The sequence below is a fragment of the Cherax quadricarinatus genome, chromosome 25 (genome assembly GCF_038502225.1).
Source record: "Cherax quadricarinatus isolate ZL_2023a chromosome 25, ASM3850222v1, whole genome shotgun sequence".
Lineage (NCBI taxonomy): Eukaryota > Metazoa > Arthropoda > Malacostraca > Decapoda > Parastacidae > Cherax > Cherax quadricarinatus.
The window spans coordinates 20,120,390-20,142,531 of NC_091316.1; the positions used below are offsets into that span (position 1 = coordinate 20,120,390).

The 22,142-nt window shown below is 40.4% G+C and overlaps 2 protein-coding genes across 2 annotated transcripts; both read right to left on the reverse strand.

Moving 5' to 3' along the window:
• Positions 1-71: 71 nt before the first annotated feature.
• On the reverse strand, positions 72-6,855 carry LOC138853201 (mucin-3A-like). The gene is made up of 2 exons (XM_070088650.1): positions 3,390-6,855; positions 72-3,014 (listed from the first exon to the last, which is right to left on the reverse strand). The coding sequence occupies exon 1, from the start codon at positions 6,853-6,855 to the stop codon at positions 5,188-5,190; it is 1,668 nt and encodes a 555-aa protein (XP_069944751.1). The 3' UTR covers positions 72-3,014; positions 3,390-5,187.
• LOC128690007 (THUMP domain-containing protein 1) lies at positions 72-16,889 on the reverse strand. The gene is made up of 4 exons (XM_070088651.1): positions 16,644-16,889; positions 15,211-15,417; positions 9,748-9,965; positions 72-8,509 (listed from the first exon to the last, which is right to left on the reverse strand). Exons 2-4 carry the CDS (start codon positions 15,404-15,406, stop codon positions 7,844-7,846), a joined length of 1,080 nt encoding a protein of 359 aa, XP_069944752.1. The 5' UTR covers positions 15,407-15,417; positions 16,644-16,889; the 3' UTR covers positions 72-7,843.
• Positions 16,890-22,142: the final 5,253 nt, after the last annotated feature.

The following is a 22,142-nucleotide window of genomic DNA, read 5'->3' on the forward strand; positions in this document are numbered from 1 at the left end:
AGGTGGCAGAGTACACCTGCCCAGTAAAGATGAAAAAGTATTATTAAAAAGAAGGTTAAAGATAAACAGTGTGATACCCAACATTTAATACAACTGTAACTTCCATGCTCAGTAGCACTATAGAAAACAGTGCCAAAATACACTAATAAAATATCCCACATTTTAGATTTTTAAATATTAATGACAAGAAACAAAAACCTCTCCACAGGCATAAATAATTAGCAGATCATTAGGTGTCCTCTAAGGAGTTGTCAGAAAGAGTTTTTCATTTCATTTATATTTTGTTTATTAATGTAAGAAGGTGCCACCCACTCAACTTTAAATGTACTTTAACTAGGGGAAGGTTCATGGATTATAATTATTATAATCAAAAAGAAGCGCTAAACCACAAGGGTTATACAGCACTGCAAGGTTCATGGATTATTATTATTATAATAAAAAAGAAGCGCTAAGCCACAAGGGCTATGCAGTGCTGCAGGGTAGGGAAGGAAGCGAGAGTATTGGGCGGTAGAAGGGGGGAGGGATGATCAGGTTACAGAAAACAGCGGGGCAGGGGATAGTGCGGGGATAGAGGGCAGCAAGAGATTGAGGTAGAAAGGGCTGAAGCTATCATCAGAGTTTGTGAAGTAAGTCAGTTGTTGTCAAAAAGTCAGTGAGAGAGTCTGGATGAAAGGTGGGTCCATCAGCGAGAAGGGAAGGTAAAGAGAGAGCAGCGGAGCGAAGACGACATTGGAGGTATATTCTGAGTGCTCGCTGATAAAGTGGGCAGTCTAATAGAATGTGGCTAACCGATAATGGAACCTGACAATTCTCAGAGAGGAGCAGGGCGCCTCTCCATGAGATAACCATGAGTAAGACGAGTATGGCCAATGCGAAGACGGGAGAGAGTAGTCTCCCAACCTCGACACTGGTGACAAGACGACGGCCAGTAACCTATACTCGGTTTAATAGATTGAAGTTTGTTACTGAGCAGAGTAGACCAACGTTGTTGCCAACGGGTGTGAAGGTGGGTAGCTATTGCAGCAAAATAGTACGTACAGTGGACCCCCGGTTAACGAACTTTTTTCATTCCAGTAGTATGTTCAGGTGCCAGTACTGACCGAATTTTTTCCCATAAGGAATATTGTGAAGTAGATTAGTCCATTTCAGACCCCCAAACATACATGTACAAACGCACTTACATAAATACACTTACATAATTGGTCGCATTTGGAGGTGATCGTTAAGCGGGGGTCCACTGTAAATGGAACACCTCTATATGAAACTGGTAGGTCATGTACTGCTGACTGCGCAGCAGTGTCTGCCTGTTCATTGCCCTGTACGTCAACATGACCAGGGACCCAACAAAAAACAATATCTTTATGCTTGGAAGAGATGCGACGTAGTCAAAGTTGGATACGGAGGACTAAGGGGTGAGGTGTATCAAATTTCTGTATAGCCTGTAAAGCACTAAGGGAGTCTGAGACAACCACAAATGATGACACAGGCATAGATGCAATACGGATGAGTGCTGCAAGAATGGCATACAATTCAGCAGTAAAGATACTAGCCGAAGATAGTAAATGCCCTCGTACAACGCTGTCCGGAAACACTGCTGCGAATCCTATGCCGTCAGAAGACTTCGAGCCATCTGTGTACACTGCAATGGCATGAGAATGAGAGTGGAAGTGGTCAAGAAAAAGAGAGCGGGAAGCTACCATAGACAGTTGGGCTTTCGAGCAAGGGAGTAAGAAAGAACAGACTCGAACAGCTGGAACTTCCCAGGGGGGTAGGGAAAAGGGAGATGCTACATGAACATAGAGAGGTGATAATTGAAGAGAAGACAAGAGCGAATGAAGGTGAAGAGAGAAGGGACGGAGCAAACAGGGGCGGCGAACAAATAAAGAATGTCTACTAATATCGGTGACCATTCTATAAATGGAAGGATTGCGGAGTTCATGAGAGCGTACATAGTAGCGAAGCAATGGGCATCACGGCGAATGGATAAGGATGGAACGTTCGCTTCTGCACAGAGGCTCTCAACAGGGGAAGAGCGAAAAGCACCAAGGCATAAACGTAATCCTTGGTGATGAATGGGGTTAAGACTAGAGAGAGTAGCAGGAGAGGCCGCTGAATAGATTTGGTCACCATAATCAAGTTTCGATAAAATGAGGGCAGAATGTAGGCGAAGGAGAGTTCGACGATCAGCTCCCCATGAAAGATGAGCAAGGGTTTTAAGAAGGTTCAGCCGGCTGTGACAAGTTGCCTTCAAAGAGGTAATGTGAGGTTTCCAGGATAACCTACGGTCAAAGAGGAGGCCTAGAAACCTGACTGTATCGCGTTCAGGGATACAGGAGCCATAGAGGTACAAAGGATGATCGGAGATGACAGAGCATCTAGTGAAAGCAATTTGGCGAGTTTTGGTACTGGAAAATTTAAACCCATGTGTGGTGGCCCAATTGGAAACACGGTTGACCGCATGTTGGAGAGAAACTGTAATGAGGTGACAGTCAGCGCCTGCACATGCAATAGCAAAGTCATCAACATAGAGTGATGACCAAATACTGTATTGGATGGAAGACTAGAGGCCAAATCATTTATAGCAAGGAGAAAAAGTGTTGTGCTCAGAACACATCCCTGGGGGACACCAGCTTGGATAAAGTCCGGGGAGAGCACATTATTAACCTGAACACGGAAATGCCTGTCAGTTAAAAGGTTCTTAAGGAAGGATGGTAGATTGCCTCGAAGGCCTAAGAAGTGGGCTTTGGCCAAAATATTATACCTCCAAGTTGTGTCATATGCCTTCTCAAGGTCAAAAAATATGGCAATAACTGAGTGGTTATTCGCAAAGGTATTACGAACATATGTATCCAAGCGTAGTAAGGGGTCTATGGTAGAACGGCCTTAACGAAAGCCATATTGATGAGTGGAGAGACTGTTGTGTGTCTCTAAATACCACACTAAACATAAATTTACCAGGCGTTCCATCACTTTGCAAACTGCACTGGTAAGAGCAATGGGACAATAGTGGGAGGCTTCAGACACTGCAACATCATGGAATCTTGGTTCAGAGGACATCTACAAGACCTTCTTCACGTCTGCTACAACTAACCCATCTCTTTGGGAAGGACCTACTTCCACTGGGGAATCCCGCCTACCAGTGACTGCCCTCGTCTGCTGCCCGTCCCTTCCACTGACGCATATAAAAACGCCAGTCTTCTTGCCTTTGCTCCAGACTCTCCTCCACCACGATGCTGTGAACACTAACTCCAAGGCCGAGGGACTGATTACCTCATCTTTTGTATATAGTTCTACTGTCTTCCTATTATGTCCTAGAATCTGTATTGATAAAGCCACTGGATGGCGAAACGTCTACAATAAAGATATCCAGATGTTGCACGTGTCTTAACTTTCATGTCCCATAGTACCCGGTTTGCGGAAAGGGAGAACAATGGCAGATTTCCACAGGTGTGGAAGAACTCCCTGTGACCAAATAAGATTGAAAAGGCATAATAGGACTGCAAGGGCTGACTGATGTAAATGTTGCAGCATACGAATATGAATGTCGTCGAGCCCAGCTGCCGATGATCGGCAAGCTGAGAGCATTGCCTCCAGTTCCTGAAGTGTAAAAGGCACCTTATACTGTTCTTCTCTGAGAGAAGAAAAGTCCAAGGGTGCTAACTCTCTGGCATACTTTGAGGAAAGAAACGAGGGGCATAGATGGAGCCCCTGAGAAATACGGACCAGATGATTGCCAATTTCATTGGCAACATCTAGTGGGTTTGCTATATCAACACCAGCAACCCGCAGAACAGGAGCCGGGTCAGGAGAATATTTACCACTCAGTTTTTGTACTTTTTTCCAGACTGCACTCACAGAGGAAGCAGAGGTGATGGTGGAGACATAATCTCGCCAGCGAGTTTAGCGTCACGGACGACACGACGAGCGATCACACGCTTCTGCTTAAAATCAAGAAGTCTCTCCGTAGTTCTATTGTACTGGTACCTGCCTCAATCAGCGCGTTTCAAACATACCGCACGAGCACAAGCAGGAGGCCACCAAGGCACACATTTCTGAGAATGCCTGCCAGAAGTTTGGGGTATAGAGTGAGAAGCTGCGGTTAAAACGGAGGACGAGACGAGTTGTAAAAGCTCATCAATGGAGGACGAAGAAGGAACCTCACTAAAAACAGTTAGTTGTGAGTAAAGGTTCCAATTTGCCTGATCAAATTGCCAGCGTGGGTTACGAAGAGGTGGTGAATATGAAGGGGAAGTAAGAATGATTGGGAAATGATCGCTGTCATGTAAATCCAGGAGAACAGACCAGGTGAAGTCTAATGCGGCGGAGGAAGAGCAGACTGAGAGATCGATGTAAGAGAGTATGAGTCCGAGGATCAAAATGGGTGTGAGTACTTGTATTTAAAACATGGAGGGGGTGGGTAGCAAAAAAAGCCTCTAACTGAATGCCACGGGAATCACAGTGAGACCCCCCCTCCAGAGGAAATGATGGGCATTAAAATCGCCAAGTAACAGAAGTGACGGCGGTAATGACGTAACAAGAAAGGCAATATCTGGGATAGATAATGCCCGAGAAGGAGAGAGATACAAAGAACAGAGTGCATACTACCTATGCAAGTGGATACGGGCTGTTGTGTAATGCAGCGAAGTACGAACAAATAGCTGATGGTATGGAATATCAGTGCGTAGAAGGGCACTTTCATTAAAGGTCCCATCAGGAAAAGGATCTGAAGAATACAATAAATTATAGCCTGAGATAGGATAGATAACGACAGAGTGTAATTTTGGTTCCTGTAAGCAAACACCAACAGGGGAAAACTGGGAGAGCAATATCTAAAGCTCACCCCGATTACCCCTGAGGCCACGAATATTCTACTGTAAACAGGCCATGATTGGCAACGATAAAGATACCTGAAATCCGCAGGTAAGGGTACCTATGGACTAGAGGGGTTAGAAAAGTCCACATGCGGTGGCAAAGGAAAACGTTCAAGTAGCGAAGGAACGGTGCGTTGTGAAGAAAGGAGTTGCGCAGATGGAGAAGAGGAAAGAGAAGGAATAGAGGGTGGATCAGTGTCCATTGATGGTTTGGTCTCTGCAATATATTCAGAGATTGCTTCAAGTGTTTCGGAGTTCAGAGACGTCGTATGGGAGACAATATTGGAGATGGAAGGAGGAGGAGTTTGAGTAAAGATCAGAGCTGTAATGGACTGTACCAAGGTGGGGGGGAAAGGGTGGAGGGAACTGGAGAAGTGTGGGAGGGGACAGAAGAGGCAGAAACCTGGGAGGTGGCAGAAGAGGAAGAAACGTGGGAGAGGACAGGGGAGGAAGGCACAGTACGAGGAGGAGGATGAACCTCCACACTTGTAACAGAGCCAGTGAAAGGGCAAGACTCAGGTACAGAGACCGGGAAGGTAAAATGTGGAGGTGGATGAAGAGAAGGAAGGGGTAAAGGAGATTTTTTGGACCTCTGAGAAGTAGAGGGACGATTGGGAGGAGGTGTCGTACGAGGTCTTGTCGATACCGGGGTTTGTGAGGGAGGACACGAAGAAGTGAGGACAGACTGAGGAGTTGAAGTAGGGACGTCTGATCCCAGGACAGCAAAAGAATTAGATACAGGAGTGACTATGGGACTGGCAACCGCAGAGGAGGCTGCAGATGATGTGACCCCAGAAGTGGGGGTACACTTTGAAACACGAGAATAAGAAACACGGGGCAGTCTCCCTTGGAGGCGGAGATGAGAAACCGCCATAGCATAAGGGAGACCTTCTGCCTCTTTGAGGCAATGGATTTCCCGCTCATTTAAGTAGACTTGGCAACGGCGAGAGTGCGAAGGGTGAGCCTCATGACAATTGAGGCAAGAGGGAGTTCGACTGCAAGACGTATTAGAATGGTCATCGGCACCCCAGACTGGGCATTCAGCTATAGATCTGCAATATTTTGCTGGGTGGCCAAATCGCCAGCAATTCCTACACTGTTGCGGTGTAGGGATCACCTTCCGAACTTGTAACCGATGTCCTGCTACATAAACAGAGGATGGGAGTTCGTGGCTGTCAAAAGTTAAACGAGCCACATTGCAAGGGTATCGTCTTCGCCCGCAGGCAGGAAGAACATAAGTGTCTACCTTGAGAATTGGGAGATCTTGGAGTTCCAGCCATTCGAGAATGTCAGTGCCACATGTCTGGAAATTCTGTTGGACTATGGTATGGAGCAGAATAACAGTACCACTACAAGAATTGAGGGAATGATGTTTTTTGATAGTGATAGGAATAGCATCGATATGTGAAAGAAGAGAAAGATCATGAGCTTGAGTAGAATTCTGGACCGTGATGATGCGCGTACCACTCTTAAGAGCATGAAAGGAAATATCTCTACCAACGTGGCATAGGAGCGCTTTGCCAATACTATGGTCGGAAAGATAGGCAGTAGAAGAAGTCTGTCTTAATGTAAAGAATTTAGTCCATTGTGTGGTCTGAAACTGAGTGTGGAGAGGGGGTGCATAATGTGTCGGTCTTTTCCGAGTAGAAAGGGAAGGTAACGAAGTAACATCATTAGGAGATTGTCGTTGACGTTTAGAAGTGGGACCAGAGTCGGTCCAACGTGGGACGGGCTGGCGATTCGAAAATCGCCGCACCGTAGAGGGAGAAGCCGGAAGCATAGTCAAAGGAGAGCGGAGGTCAGACAAATCGAAGGAGTCAGTGGAAGCCCCGGTACCTGAAGCGGTTGAGGAAACAGCACCAGCAAGAGGTACAGGGGCCTTGGGAATGTCCGAAGAGTGGCCAAAAGACGAGGCGAGGTCAGAACGGGTTGCGGTAACAATAAGGGGCCCGGGGGTAGCGGGGTCATGGATAGGGTACTCCATGGTTAGGTTACTTCTTTCTGTTTGTTTTTAAGATAAAAAAAAAAAGAAAAAAGAAAATAAAAATAAAAAAAAGAATAAAAAAAGGGGGGACCGGGGAGGGATAGTTCCTAGGAGGAATGAAAGGGCCAGAAATCTCCCTCCTCACCCAAGAGGACCTCAGCACTGCAAGTAGTGCAGATGCAGCATGGAACCCGTGCCATACCCTACCCATCATGCCAGTAAACCAGCAATCCGGGATAGCAACCTCACATCTGCCGAGCTACCTCGGTGGACAAAAGAGAGGGCGGCCGGATATCCGCCACAAAGCATACCTCCTTTGGCCACCACCCCCGGAATCCAAAAGGCAGCCTCAAGAGATACACCCGTCACCCGAAAGATACCCAAAGCCACTCCCCGGGAGACCGGAGAGGGATTGGGACATCCCCAGGCGATCCAGATTCCACGGCAAACTACACCACCGCCAAGAACCTCAACGGAATGGGATGGACCCCAGTACCCTTTCCCCTACCCAGGAACTAGCATGCCTACGGGGGAAAAAAAAAAAAAAAGAGGAAGGGTAATAGGGAGGGGTGGGGAGGAAGAGGAGGAAAAGAAAAAGGGAGGATGGGATAAGGGAGGGGGGATTGGGGGGTAATTAGGTTCGGTCTGAGGAAGGAGACCAACAGGTCTAATTCCTCAGACCAAGAGCCTCTTCACCATGCCAAGGAGCCCCCCTTGAAGAGGTTTCAGGCAATAATTTGTGAATGTCTTATCCAATTGGATTCAAACCTTCAACACTAATCTATCTTACATGAAGCTTTTAACTGTTTTTGGACTGTGTAGGTGCCTGTATAAAAAATCTGTTTCTCTCTCTGCTGTACCTGCCCTAGAACTCAGATGTGCATACTGCAGTTTTTTTAAAAAAGCCTTCACAGAAAATTTATTAATAGTTTAAATGAGTTTTCAAATAATGCTATAGCAGTGATGAATAAAATAAACATTAAATGATTTACATAGCATCAGCATTCGTATCATTCACATTCTTTGATTCATTCAGTGTACTCCGAAGCTCCTGCTTTTGCACTTCTGAATTATTAGCTTCCTTTTCTTCCAAATTTCCCTTACATATTTCATCATCTTTAGTAACACTCTCTTTAGTCTTATCTGCTAGTATCCCTAAGTTATATTTAGCATATTTCGTGAAATATTCAGGTAAAAAGCTGAGGCAACAGATTTTTTTGATCACATCAACATTAAGAACAACTTCTGGATACTTTAAGTCTGGTGTATTTTTGGAGTTTGCATTTTCAATAATTTTTATTAAGGAAGTAGTTAATTGCTCACGTGTTACAGAATTGTTATTTCTAATTTTGATGACCACATAGAAAGTTTTACTTTCTTTTTTAAAGTAGGATTGCGCCAATTTCTCCACTGCTTTCTCGATGTCCTCATGAAAGGCTTTACATGTTTTCTGAACAGGAATCATGCGTAACAGTCTTTTTGTTCTTCGTTTTTGATTTTCAATGATGTCATCCATTATAGCAACAGACAGAGGCAAAGGATCCTCTAATGTTGTACGGATAAACACGCAGTTTTTTGCTCCACAATTTACTTGCTGGAATCTTCTTGGGTGTTTATGATCTTTATTCTTCTTTTGAAGCTCCAATACATCTGCCTGCAAAGGCAAAAAAAAAATTAAAAAAAAAAAAAAATAGGCATTTAATTTATCTGTAAGTACAGTACTTAGGAGAGCTAGTTTCAAAAGCTTACATAATAAATGAACCAACATTTCTGCAGACTTTTGTGTGTTCTTCACAACCCCTTTATACTTGCCTAAACTATGAAAATACAATCAGCTACACATTTATTCAACCAAATGCCTTCAACTTTTGCTCTCACATTATTATCACTTCCAAATAAAGTGGAACCTTGACTTACGAGTTTAATCCATTCCGTGACCTAGCTCATAACTCAATTTACTTGTATATCAAATAAATTTTCCTCATTTAAATTAATTGAAAAGCCATTAAACCGTTCCTGCACTCCGGAGACAAACAAAATACTTGAATATGACACTAATATCAACTGTACAGCTTATTTATCTATCACAAATCATCTAATATGACATAATAAACACAGAAAAGTATAGTAGTACCAACACTCTTATATGGGTGTGAAGCTTGGGTGGTAAATGCAGCAGCGAGGAGACGGTTGGAGGCAGTGGAGATGTCCTGTTTAAGGGCAATGTGTGGTGTAGATATTATGCAGAAAATTCGGTGTGTGGAAATTAGGAAAAGGTGTGGAGTTAATAAAAGTATTAGTCAGAGGGCAGAAGAGGGGTTGTTGAGGTGGTTTGGTCATTTAGAGAGAATGGATCAAAGTAGAATGACATGGAAAGCATATAAATCTATAGGGGAAGGAAGGCGGGGTAGGGGTCGTCCTCGAAAGGGTTGGAGAGAGGGGGTAAAGGAGGTTTTGTGGGCAAGGGGCTTGGACTTCCAGCAAGCGTGAGTGAGCGTGTTAGATAGGAGTGAATGGAGACGAACGGTACTTGGGACCTGACGATCTGTTGGAGTGTGAGCAGGGTAATATTTAGTGAAGGGATTCAGGGAAACCGGTTATTTTCATATAGTCGGACTCGAGTCCTCGAAATGGGAAGTACAATGCCTGCACTTTAAAGGAGGGGTTCAGGATATTGGCAGTTTGGAGGGATATGTTGTGTATCTTTATACGTCTATACTTCTAAACTGTTGTATTCTGGGCACCTCTGCAAAAACAGTGATTATGTGTGAGGTGAAAGTGTTGAATGATGATGAAAGTATTTTCTTTTTGGGGATTTTCTTTCGTTTTGGGTCACCCTGCCTCGGTGGGAGACGGCCGACTTGTTGAAAAAAAAAAAAAAATACTACATACCTTTACAGCAGCCTCTACATCCAGTGCATCATCATCGCTGTCACTAGCATTATTATCCGAAGGACCCTGAGTTTTCAGATCATTTTCATGTTTTCCAGTCTCTTTCCTATTTTCATTTGCCAGTTTCTCTTGGGTATCATTAGTTTTCTGATCTGTAGTACAGTCTACCTCACTATCTTCTATATTTTTCAAATTGCCATCTTCTTCCTGTTTTTTTTCTGTAATAGAATAAAAGAAGCTGGTACAGTATCTCATTTATTAATGACAAGTATTGAAACATATTTCCCAGAAACACACAAACAGATAGAGTGGGTGTACTTTTAAGATTTGTCTGGTGTCACAGATGAACAGCCAGTCTAAAAGTGCCTACATAAAAGGGCAAGTATTACTGATAACTAGCCCATGAAAGGCAAAAGTTTTGGGAAATTATAAAAAAATAAAAAATGGATTTAATACTTTAACACACTGGCTATCTTCCACAGACAGAAGGTAACCCGAAAAAGAAACATTTTCACCACCATTCACGATCACTGACTTGCCAGAGGCATACAGATATGACAGTGCAGATGGTCCTCCAAACAGCAAATATCCCCAGCCCTCTTTTAGAATGCAGGCACTGTACTCCCCACCTCCAGGGCTCAAGTCCAGCAAACACGTAACAAAAAAATAATGGAAACGTAACGATTACAGTACTTGCACTCCCTTCAAATGAAACCAGTTAATAGAGCAACTCATGATCCCTTATGTGATAACAGATAATTCCTTATCTCAAAGAATCAACTCCCACCTCTCCATATCATGGTAGCTGAAAGCATTCAAAACCATGTAAAAAAAATATATAAAAATATTTCAATATCAGCTAAAACAGCCTATCCGTATTTATTATTAATATCCTAATATTTCTGTTAAAAATCACAACTATAATATACTACAGGTATTTATAAAACACCTAGGTAGTAGGCTAATAGACAGCAACTCCCCAGGGAGGTACTGCCATCCTGGCAAGTAAGTGTAAAATGGAAGCCTGTAATTGTTTTACATGATGGTAGGATTGCTGGTGTCCTTTTTTTTTTCTGTCTCGTAAACATGCAAGATTTCAGGTACGTCTTGCTACTTCTACTTACACTTAGGTCACACTACACATGCATGTATACAAGCATATATATGTATATATACACATCCCTCTGGGTTTTCTTCTATTTTCTTTCTAGTTCTTGTTCTTGTTTATTTCCTCTTATCTCCATGGGGAAGTGGAACAGAATTCTTCCTCCGTAAGCCATGCGTGTTGTAAGAGGCGACTAAAATGCCGGGAGCAAGGGGCTAGTAACCCCTTCTCCCGTATAAATTATGTACTAAATTTAAAAAGAGAAACTTTAGTTTTTCTTTTTGGGCCACCCTGCCTTGGTGGGATACGGCCGGTTTGTTGAAAAAAAAAAAAAAAGAAAAAAAATTCAATATCAGCTAAAACAGCCTATCCGTATTTATTATTAATATCCTAACATTTCTGTTAAAAATCACAACTATAATATACTACAGGTATTTACAAAACACCTAGGTAGTAGGCTAATAGACAGCAACTCCCCAGGGAGGTACTGCCGTCCTGGCAAGTAAGTGTAAAATGGAAGCCTGTAATTGTTTTACATAATGGTAGGATTGCTGGTGTCTTTTTTTTTTTTTTCTCTTAAACATGCAAGATTTCAGGTATGTCTTGCTACTTCTTCTTACACTTAGGTCACATTACACATACATGTACAAGCATATATATACACACCCCTCTGGGTTTTCTTCTACTTTCTTTCTAGTTCTTGTTTATTTCCTCTTATCTCTATGGGGAAGTGGAACAGAATTCTTCCTCTGTAAGCCATGCATGTTGTAAGAGGCAACTAAAATGCCGGGAGCAAGGGGCTAGTACCCCTTCTCCTGCACAAATTACTAAATTTAAAAAGAAAAACTTTCGTTTTTTTTCTTGGGCCACCCTGCCTTGGTGGGATACGGCTGGTTTGTATAAAAAAAGCACATGCAAGATTTCAGGCAAATCTTGCTACTTCTACTTACACTTAGGTCACACTACACATTTATGTACAAGCATATATATACACACCTCTCTGGATTTTCTTCTATTTTCGTACTAGTTCTTATTCTTGTTTAATTACTCTTATCTCCATGTGGGACTGGAACAGAATTCCTCCTCCGTAAGCCATGCATCTCATAAGAGGCAACTAAAATGCTGGGAGCAAGAGGCTAATAACCCCTTCTCTTGTATACACTACTAAAGTTAAAAAGAGAAACTTTCGTTTTTCTTTTTGGGCCACCTTGCTTCAGTGGGATATTGCCGGTTTGTTCAAAGATGATGATTTATAAAACTGTATAACAAATACAAATATCAATCTTTATTGCCATACTTATTCACCTTAATATACTGCATTGTAAGGTAGTCTTTTCTCGCACCAAGAGTGACATATCTTCAGACTTTCATATTTCTTATTGTTCCTTGGCCACCTCAATTACAGATGCATCGAAATGTGGTTACTAATTTACTTGTTCATGGTTAACCCTTTGACTGTTTCAGGCCCCTTTCTGAAACTGTCATTCTATGTCGCTCAATTTTTGAAAAAAAGAAAAAATCATTTTTTCTTATGAAATGATAGAGAATCTTTTCCCGATGGTAATGACACCAAAAGTTCGAAATTTGGTCGAAAATTCATGGAGTTATGCTCCCGTGAAGTTAGCAGTCTCGGCGACATATGCCTATCGGCGATTTCGCCGACTTTGAGCCATATTTTCAGCCAATTCCATTGTTCCAGTTGACCAAACTCATAGCTATTTCTTTAGAACTCCATTTTATCTATCAGCTGAGTACAAGAAACCTCCCATTTACTAATTTGGACTACCCAATATGGTGGTCAGAAATTGGCAATTTGGCCAATTTCACGCAAACTAAAAAAGATGCCAATTTCAAAATAGGGTCCAGAATAAACAAGGTAGACATTCGTGGCACTAAAATAACATGCTCTGTTCATTAGTCACATCTCTAGGCCCCTCTTATATTATTATTGCTTTCTATTTTGATTTTTTATTCATACAAAAAAATACAAAATTTACTGTTATGCAGACTACTGCATTATTGTAAAAATGGTATAAATAATATCAGTGCACTAGTGAAAGAATATTAGACTCCCCAGTTGACGTGTATTGGACGTGTGGTGTGATTTATTTACTCCTGAACATTGGTAAAAATCGAACATTTCCGCTACTTTGAGCTCAGTTTCAAGGTCGTTTTCATCGTCAAAGTAATGAAAATCATCTCTATTTCTGTAATATGTTTTCCATTTTATCACCTAAGACCATGAAAAAGCGAATACAACGATAAATACTATACGAAAATACACCTCAAAGTTGGCGTTTTATTCCAAAAAACCGATCATTTTTTTTTTTTTCTCATTACGCAATGTGTGCTGCAGGATTTTTTTTATGTGGTGCACACTGACCACACAGACCCATTCTCTCACATGTGGGCCTACCAGCTTTCTCCCGCTTGATTTGAATCCGCTAGAATTATTGAGTATATATACGTCAGAAACATTAGCTCGTAAGACGTATTTATACGTCGAAAACAGTCAAAGGGTTAATATGCTTCTAAAGGCTTATGTAACCTAGCCTAAATCAGTTTAACCTATCAGCTGATGGTATGGTAACATTAACATGATATGGATGATAAAGACACTAAAAGCATTTATAAATTTACCTAGCTTAAAGAAAATATGATTTGGAGAAAAACTGTAAAGGTTTAAAAACTGACATTGAGCACAATGTCAAAAACTGACGTTCTAAAATGAAGATGGGTTGAGAAAGAAAACTATCTTCAGAAACCAGTTGGCATTATGGTGGCCACCACCAGAATCCTGGATGTGGTCACCATTCACTTTAACGTGCCTAATGAGCAAAACCACGCAATGTAGACAATGGCTGAACTCACTGCTTATGTCAGCCATAATTCTCTTATTAAAAATGTTGCCTATCTCTACTCTCTTCCTAGCCTACCTGACATCACTACCCTGACCTCTCCTTACCTCACCCCTAGACCTTTCCTTTGATGCTACTTTGGACCTTTCTATGACTTCTCTCTCTTGAGCTTAACATAGTGCTCATTTGTCTTATAAAACAGTGTCTTTGTTTCTTGAATAATTGACTAAGTGCAGCCCTGGACAAACTGCTGTAGCAGTAATAAAAGTTTCCCTGCAACAAGGTCTCATTTTATCTACAGAACCAGAGCTCAGCTCACTGTGTCCCATCGTTGATTAATTTATATCCTTTTATAATCTTAAATGTCTTCACTTTTAAGATATATGTAGGAATCTTTTACAACACTGACCAAGTTTTGGAAAAACAAAACACAGTTTAAATATCTTACTGCAGACATTCAAAGCACACTGAGCATCATAACTAGATGAAGATTACACTTTTAGTATTGGATTGCAAGCACTCCAAAACCTGTCAAGGTCATCCAATACACTGTAAAGTTTTCATCAAATTCAGCTGCTAACTTTGTTAACTAGTCATCTTTGTTATATTACACACCACATTACATCTTTTCAAGTCATATGTACACCAAGGTGTAGTAGTTTTAAATTAAAACTTTTTACTTTTATTTAACTGTTAGTTTAATACCTATTCACTTTTATTCCAAACTTTTACGTACTGACCCTAAAGTACAGTAGTTTGAATTTTAATTGTTTCATATACATACTACAAAATTATAACCAATATTATTACAGTACTACTTTATTAGTAAAGTTAATATACAGTATCACATTATTATTATTATAATCAAGGGGGAAGCGCTAAACCCGGAGGATTATACAGCATACAGTATCACAAAACCTTAGTTTAGCTTTACTTCTGCTCAAAATGATGTGCATGTTTTGGGCTATTCAAACATAATAGCCAATTTTAACTGCACATATAATAAATGTAATTATGCATTGTTTAGAAATATGTACATAATTATTTATTTTCAAATAGTGTATATTTTTTTTTCCAAATAGGCTACTTGTGATGAATAGTTTTGAAAACCGACAAGTTGAACAATTGAGACACTTATGCAACATATGGGAATCTTTATTGAAGAAACGTTTCACTACACAGTGGCTTCATCAGTCCCAAACAGAGCAGGAAGGTATAAGGAGAGGAGTAGTTTGAGGTAATCAGTCCCTCAGCCTGGGATCAATGTGTTCAGTCCATTACTCCTGTAGGAAGTACATGTACTTCCTACAAGAGTGATGGACTGAACACATCGATTCCAGGCTGAGGGACTGATTACCTCAAACCCCTATTCTTCAAATAGGCTACTTAATGTGCACTAAAAATCCTAATACTGTTACTGTATCTTAAATTCAATAATTCAGGAACTTAATATTTGTTATATACTTAATAGCAAACATAATAACAACACTTGATCCTTACCAGTAAAGTCTTCTTTTCCATATATTTGATCAGCAAACTCATTTAGGACATTATATGCTTCTCTTACACAATCCCGCTCATGTTCATTGCACGTACACATGAATCCTGCCATGTCAGGACCAAGGAAGTTTTCATGCTTCTTCTGTCTTTTTGCTGACTGTATGTAGTATCCTTTAGATCGTTTGTTTTTTCCCATGTTTATAACACCTGTAAGTGGAAAAAAAATTTTTTTCATTTTTGTTTCTCAGATTTGTACCTTCTACCTTGCTGTGGGAGACAGCTCTATATTAAAAGAATGGAAGCTAACCTATTTTTCCTTAGATTAAATCTGATTGCCTCCCATTCTCCAAGTGCTATAAGGACCCCTACACCTGTAGGGGTCATAACATGTTTTCCATGTCACAGAAACAGTGGATACACATTTTGTCTTAAATGACTTATTGGTGGTACAGTATCAATAATTAACTGTAGTTTTTAAGGTAAGAGGATATAAACAAAATGGGTGTCATTATAACTTAATCAACAATTTTACTGCAGGTCTAGGTTATACTAGGCTCTATCCTGTATTTAAAATATAACCAATTCAATTGCACATTCACTTGTTAAAAAAGAATTTAAATAAACAATATTCTTATTTTTCCTATTATTACCCATATAAAAAATTTCCACAATAAATATTTTGCACTTGCAGAAGATAAGATGGTTGTTATTTATTAAATGTTAATGGACTTCTGGTCTTGGAAATAATAAAAAAAAAAAAAGTACATAATGACAAATTTTTTTATTCAGGTTAAAAACAGTAAAACCAAAGAAAGCCAAGCAGGTGTTTATTTCCATTGAATTTTTGGGACAAATTTAATTAAATAAGTCAGAACATTTGACTACACTGAGTCATGTTTGTTAAATCTACATAATGTACTACTGTATATGAAGTTATTATATTTATGGGGGCACGCTAAATCTACAGAGTTATACAACGCTTGGAAAATAGAGGTTCAATTCAGGGAAATGTAGGGTAGCTTCAATTCCCCTAGACCAAGGGCCAATAAATCTGTTTGGATCATACAGCTCGACACACAGCAGAGTTACTTAGCTGTTTTAGCTTTTAAGGGTACTCATTGATTTCTACTGTAACTTACTGCTAGGCTTAAAAAACAAGATATTACAAGGATCCCAATGAAAATAAGTCACTATGACATTTTTTTGGGTTATCCTAGGTAATTTACACGTTACTATGTATGATAATTGTACTTGTGTACCTGTTGAAGAATGACACTTGGGAATCTGTACTGAGGAAACGTTTTGTTAGTCAGTGGCTGAAGAAGCCTCGAGCTGGCGAAACGTTTCCTCAATAGATTCTTAAGTGTTGTATAACTGTCTCCAACTAGTCGGTTTTCTAATCATTTACATCACGTGTACCTATATAAACTTACTTGCTTGGAGAGAGTCATCTTCAGAATACGTGCAGCTTGCACAGAGGATTCTCTTTCCCGGTGACTGCACTGGTAGTGACGTGTAGCGATTACTTGTATTCAGGGATGTTTGTAGTCAGTGCAGCTGCCAGCTGGGAGAGTAGCTCAGACTGCTGGTGACCAGCCAAGCCTGTAGCAACTATCATCCTTCAAGTGTGGTGGTGGTGGAAGACTGTATATATACCAGTAATTAATTTTTATAGCGGGCATGAAGAAGATAAATTATGTAATATCACAGTCACTAGCGAAATTATGATGAAACAAATAGACCGACTGAAACAAAATAAATCGCCGAGTCCTGATGAGTTTTTTTCAAGGGTTCATTAGGAATGCAAAATGGAACTCTGTGAACCATTAACTAATATTTTTAATTTATCTCTTCATACAGGTGCAGTATCTGATATGTGGTAGATGGCTAATGTAATTCCTGTTTTTAAAGCAGGGGACAATTCGTTACCATCAAATTATCGCCCAATAAACCTGACCTGTTGATAAATTAGACACATGTGCAACTCTTGGGTATCTTTATTGAGGAAACGTTTCGCCACACAGTGGCTTCATCAGTCCATACAAAGGAGAATCTTGAAGAACAGGAGGAGAATGAGGTAATCAGTCCCTCAACCTTGGACACGACCTACTTCAACATTGAACAAATGTTACACGACCTATGACTGCTGCACCTCTCCTGCAAACGGTTTATAAGCTCCTTCTCAGCACGTATGCCGTATTCTATTCAAGATTGATGGACTGACCACATCGACTCAAGGTTGAGGGACTGATTACCTCATTCTCCTCCTGTTCTTCAAGATTCTCCTTTGTATGGACTGATGAAGCCACTGTGTGGCGAAACGTTTCCTCAATAAAGATACCCAAGAGTTGCACATGTGTCTAATTTATCAACATGTCGGTTCTCTGAACCATTCATCTACAAACCTGACCTCAATTGTAGGAAAATTACTAGAGTCAATTATAGCTGATATTATAAGAAGCCATCTGGATAAGCATAATACGATTAATGATTCTCAGCATGGATTCACGAGAGGCCGTTCTTGTCTAACTAATTTATTAACCTTCTTCAGTAAAGCTTTTGAGGCTGTTGATCACGATAAAGAATTCGATACTGTTTATTTAGATTTTAGTAAAGCTTTTGATAGAGTACCGCACCTGAGAGTGTTAAAGAGAGTGGCAGCTCTTGGCATTAAGGGAAAAATGCTGTCATGGATCGAGTCATGGCTCACAAATAGGAAGCAGAGAGTGTGCGTAAATGGGGTTAAATCCGAGTGGGGATCTGTAACAAGTGGCATACCACAGGGATCAGTCTTAGGCCCGTTGTTGTTTATAATATATATCAATGACATTGATGAGGGAATTACTAGTGATATGAGCAAATTCGCCGATGACACGAAGATAGGTAGGATAATTGATTCAAACGTAGATGTCATGGAACTTCACGAGGATTTAGACAAACTCAATTCCTGGTCAGAAAAGTGGCAGATGTAGTTAAATGTAGATAAATGCAAGGTTCTAAAGCTCGGGAATGTCCATAACCCTAGCACTTAGCACGTAGAACTTAGCCATACAGCTTGCGAAAAGGACTTGGGGTTGTGGTAAGCAGCAACCTTAAACCAAGACAATGCCTAAGCGTAGGTAATAAGGCAAACAGATTATTGGAATTTATATCAAGAAGTGTAAGCAACATTATTATAATTATTATTATAATCAAGGGGGAAGCGCTAAACCCGGAGGATTATACAGCGCCTGGGGGAGGATGTGGAAGGCATTCAGGCTTAATTCGGGGAACTGGAGCACAGATCCAATTCCCTAAATCAAGAGCCCCTCACCAACATCAAGGAACCTTCCTTGAGGGGAGTGTATGCAACAGAAGTCCATCATTAGTAAGGCCTCACTTAGTTTACGCAGCTCAGTTCTGGTCTCCATATTACAGAATGGATATAAATTCGTTAGAAAACATTCAACGAAGAATGACAAAATGAATTCATAGCATTAGAAATCTTCCGTATGAAGAAAGATTGAAGTCCTTTAAATTACATTCACTTGTAAGACGAAGACTGAAGGGAGTAAGTAAGTAAGTAAGTAAGTTTATTCAGGTATACACAAATACAGTTACATAGAATTATCATACATAGCAGCATATGTGTAGAGAACCTAGGATAACCCAAAAAAGTCAGACAGAGTGACTTATTTCCATTGGGGTCCTTTTACCTTATTATTATAATATAAAGGTTATAATATTTTTTTATTATTCTACAATGAAGATAACATGTTATTATCATACTACTACACGAAGGTCATTAAGACTATCTACAATACGAGGGTCATTACTAGGAATACGGTAAAATTTACACGTATGTTAGCTAAAAAATAGAAAATCATTCCCCTCCCTTTCTGTAGCTACATTCATCAGACACCTTTTGGCACTCTTCTTGAACTGGTTCATGCTAGGACTGGCTTTGACATGTGCAGGCAGTCTGTTCCATTCCTTTATTGCTGTACAATAAAAGGTGTTTGAAGCCTGGCCACTGACTGTGGGTACTACAAAGTTGTGCTCTCTCCCCCTAGTACTATGATTGCTGCGGTTCCCAACCTTGACAAAATTGACAGCAAGATATTCTGGACATTGTTTGTAAGCAATTTTATAAACATGATTTAGCTTCAGTTGTTTTACTCTGTCTTCAACATTCAGCATATCCAACTGCTGTAATTCATCCTGGCCTACATGTTCTCTTGGTCCCAGCCCCAGGATGAATCTTACGATTTTGTTCTGGGTGATTTGCAGTCTATCTTTCAGTTTTTTTGTCAAGGCAGAGTACCAAGAAGAGCAAGCGTAATCCATATGGCATTGTATAAGGGCTAGACATAGGGTCCTGCGAGCCTCAGTAGGTAGACACTGTGCTTGTCTATACAGGAACTTCAGTCTGGCATTCGCTTTCTTTACTACACTGTTCCCTATCAATTCTCCTGACATGCATGGGTCAAAGGGGATTCCCAAATATTTTACTGATGAAACCAAAGTGATGGGCTCCCCATTACATTGAACATTAAAATTATTTACCCTTCTCAGTTTATGTTTCGTGCCAAAGAGAATGGCTTCAGTTTTCCCTAGGTGTATTGATAGTTTGTTGTCTACTAACCATTTGCTGCAGGACTCCAGTTCCAGTGTTAAAACATTAGCAATATCTTGTGGGTCTTTACCTGACACTAACAGAGCACTGTCATCTGCATACAGTAGGAGTTTGCACTTGACACTGATAGGCATATCATTGACATAACATAAGAATAATAAGGGACCCAGAATACTACCTTGGGGAACTCCACATGTTATCGGCAGGGGTTCTGATTCTGTTTTGTTGATTTTGACTATTTGTCTCCTGTTGCTAAGGTAGGACTTAAACCAGTCTACAGAACCTATACCGATAGCTTGAAGTTTATTACATAATATATTGTGGTTGACAGTATCGAAGGCCTTTTGCAGGTCTAAGGTTACCATACCTATGAGGTTCCCCTTTGACATTTCAGTTCTCAGGTAATCCATCAGATTAATAAGGGAGGTGTCGGTTGAGTAGGATCTTCTAAAGCCCGATTGATAGCTATGGAGAATGTTGTTGTCATTAAGGTACTTAACTACTTGAGAATACACCGCCCTCTCTAGAATTTTAGATATTATACTGAGTATACTAACAGGCCTATAGTTGCTTACATCAGACCTACTATTTTTCTTGAAGATAGGAGTAACTCTGGCCTCCTTGAACCCCTCCGGTACGGTATTAGTGGTGATTGATAGATTTATTATGTGAGCAATAGGGATTGACAGTTCAGAAGCACCATCTTTTAGGAACTTAGACGGGATGTTATCAGGGCCTGTGCTCTTAGTTGGGTTCAACCTGCTTAGTTCTTTTTGAATAAAGTCATGAGATACACTTACTAGTTGACAACTGTTTGGGGTTACCCCTTTATTGGTATAGTATGTTTAAAACTTATCAGAGTCTGTGTTAAAGGTATTTGATACAGCTGGTAGTTTACTTACTAGTGTTGATGCAACAGATGTGTAGTAGGAATTAAAGCAATTTGCCACCTTAGATGTTTCGTGGCATACCTCATTATCGATAGTGAGTACTATGTTAGACCTATCTACTGGCTTATGGCTATACCCCAACTGTTTTAGTTGTTGCCAGAGCTTTCTGGGGTTATGCTTATACTCTTCAATTTTTGAGCAGTAGTGCTTTGCCTTTGCTCCTTTTATAAGTCTCTGTACTCTGTTCCTCACCCTTTGGAATTCATTTAGTGCTGCAATATCCTGTCTGTTTGCTTTAAATCTTTTTAGCAGCTGGTCTCTGAATTTCATATTATCTAATATCTCAGCATTCATCCAGGGTTCAGTTCTTCGTTTAATCCTAACCTCTTTAACTGGTGCAATATTATCAAGGATGGTAGTGAACATTGTTTCGAAATTTTCCCAGGCATCGTTTACGTTTCAGTTTAATATGTTTATTATGCACCCCATACCCATCCTGTGGGCGGTAGTCAAAAGATTACAGAGGTACATAATTGGTCCAGGGACTGGACTCCAAAGTTTTGATAGCTGAGCAAGTTACAAAGGTAATGAACTAGATCTGGTCATAATCATGACCAAGTTACAAAGGTAATGAGCTCCAGGTAGAGCTGGTCAAAATCGTTTACGTCCGTGCAACTTGTTATCTCTGTCCAGTCACAATTGTGTAGCCTATTTACCAGTGTTTCTTTACTGTAGTTTCTAGTTGACCTCATTTTTATTGTCCTGTGTAGGCCTATCCTATCCCTAGTGATTTTCCTGGTGCAGTAAATGATGAAATGATCACTAAGACCTGTGGTAATGACGCCTAACTGACTAATGTTCTCAGAGCGGTTACAAAGTATGTGGTCAATTAGGGTGGCTGAGAACTGTGTGATCCGGGTTGGAGTATTAATTAGTTGAGTGTAACTATTTAATCCTAGAATTTGCTTATACCTTTTGCATAGCCCGTTATTTTGCTGCTGAAAACATATTGAAGTCGCCCAGTATTATTGTCTCGCAATTGTTTTCAACTCCGGACAAGACTCTGGAAAAGTCTTCTAAGAACTGGTCCTGGGTAGGAGGGCGGTAACTAGTTCCTACTAAGATGGGTTTGGTGTTAGGAAGCAGCACTTCAAACCATAGAATCTCCAGTTTATTGTTATTTAAATCAGGTCTTGGGTTGTAAGCTAAGTCATTTCTAATGTAGGCACATACTCCACCACCCTTTCTGTTCCTATCTAAGCGTTTTATATTGTAACCATCTATTTTGACCTCGTCGTCAGTCACGGTATCATCCAACCAAGATTCAGAGATGGTTATAACTGCCGCCCTAATTTTGTTAGCTAGAATCCTAATCTCTGCCAATTTAGGAAGAAGTGATCTTGCATTGACATGAATAAAGTGAAGGC

Bases quoted from the DNA above. Each gene is read 5' to 3' on its own strand.
- LOC128690007 (XM_070088651.1), bottom strand. From the start codon at position 15,406: ATGGGAAAAAACAAACGATCTAAAGGATACTACATACAGTCAGCAAAA. The intron at 9,966-15,210 runs GTAAGGATCAAG...ATTCTATTACAG, and splicing joins TGGAAAAGAAGACTTTACTG to AAAAAAAACAGGAAGAAGAT. The intron at 8,510-9,747 runs GTATGTAGTATT...TTGCCTTTGCAG, and splicing joins ATGTAGAGGCTGCTGTAAAG to GCAGATGTATTGGAGCTTCA.
- LOC138853201 (XM_070088650.1), bottom strand. From the start codon at position 6,855: ATGGAGTACCCTATCCATGACCCCGCTACCCCCGGGCCCCTTATTGTT.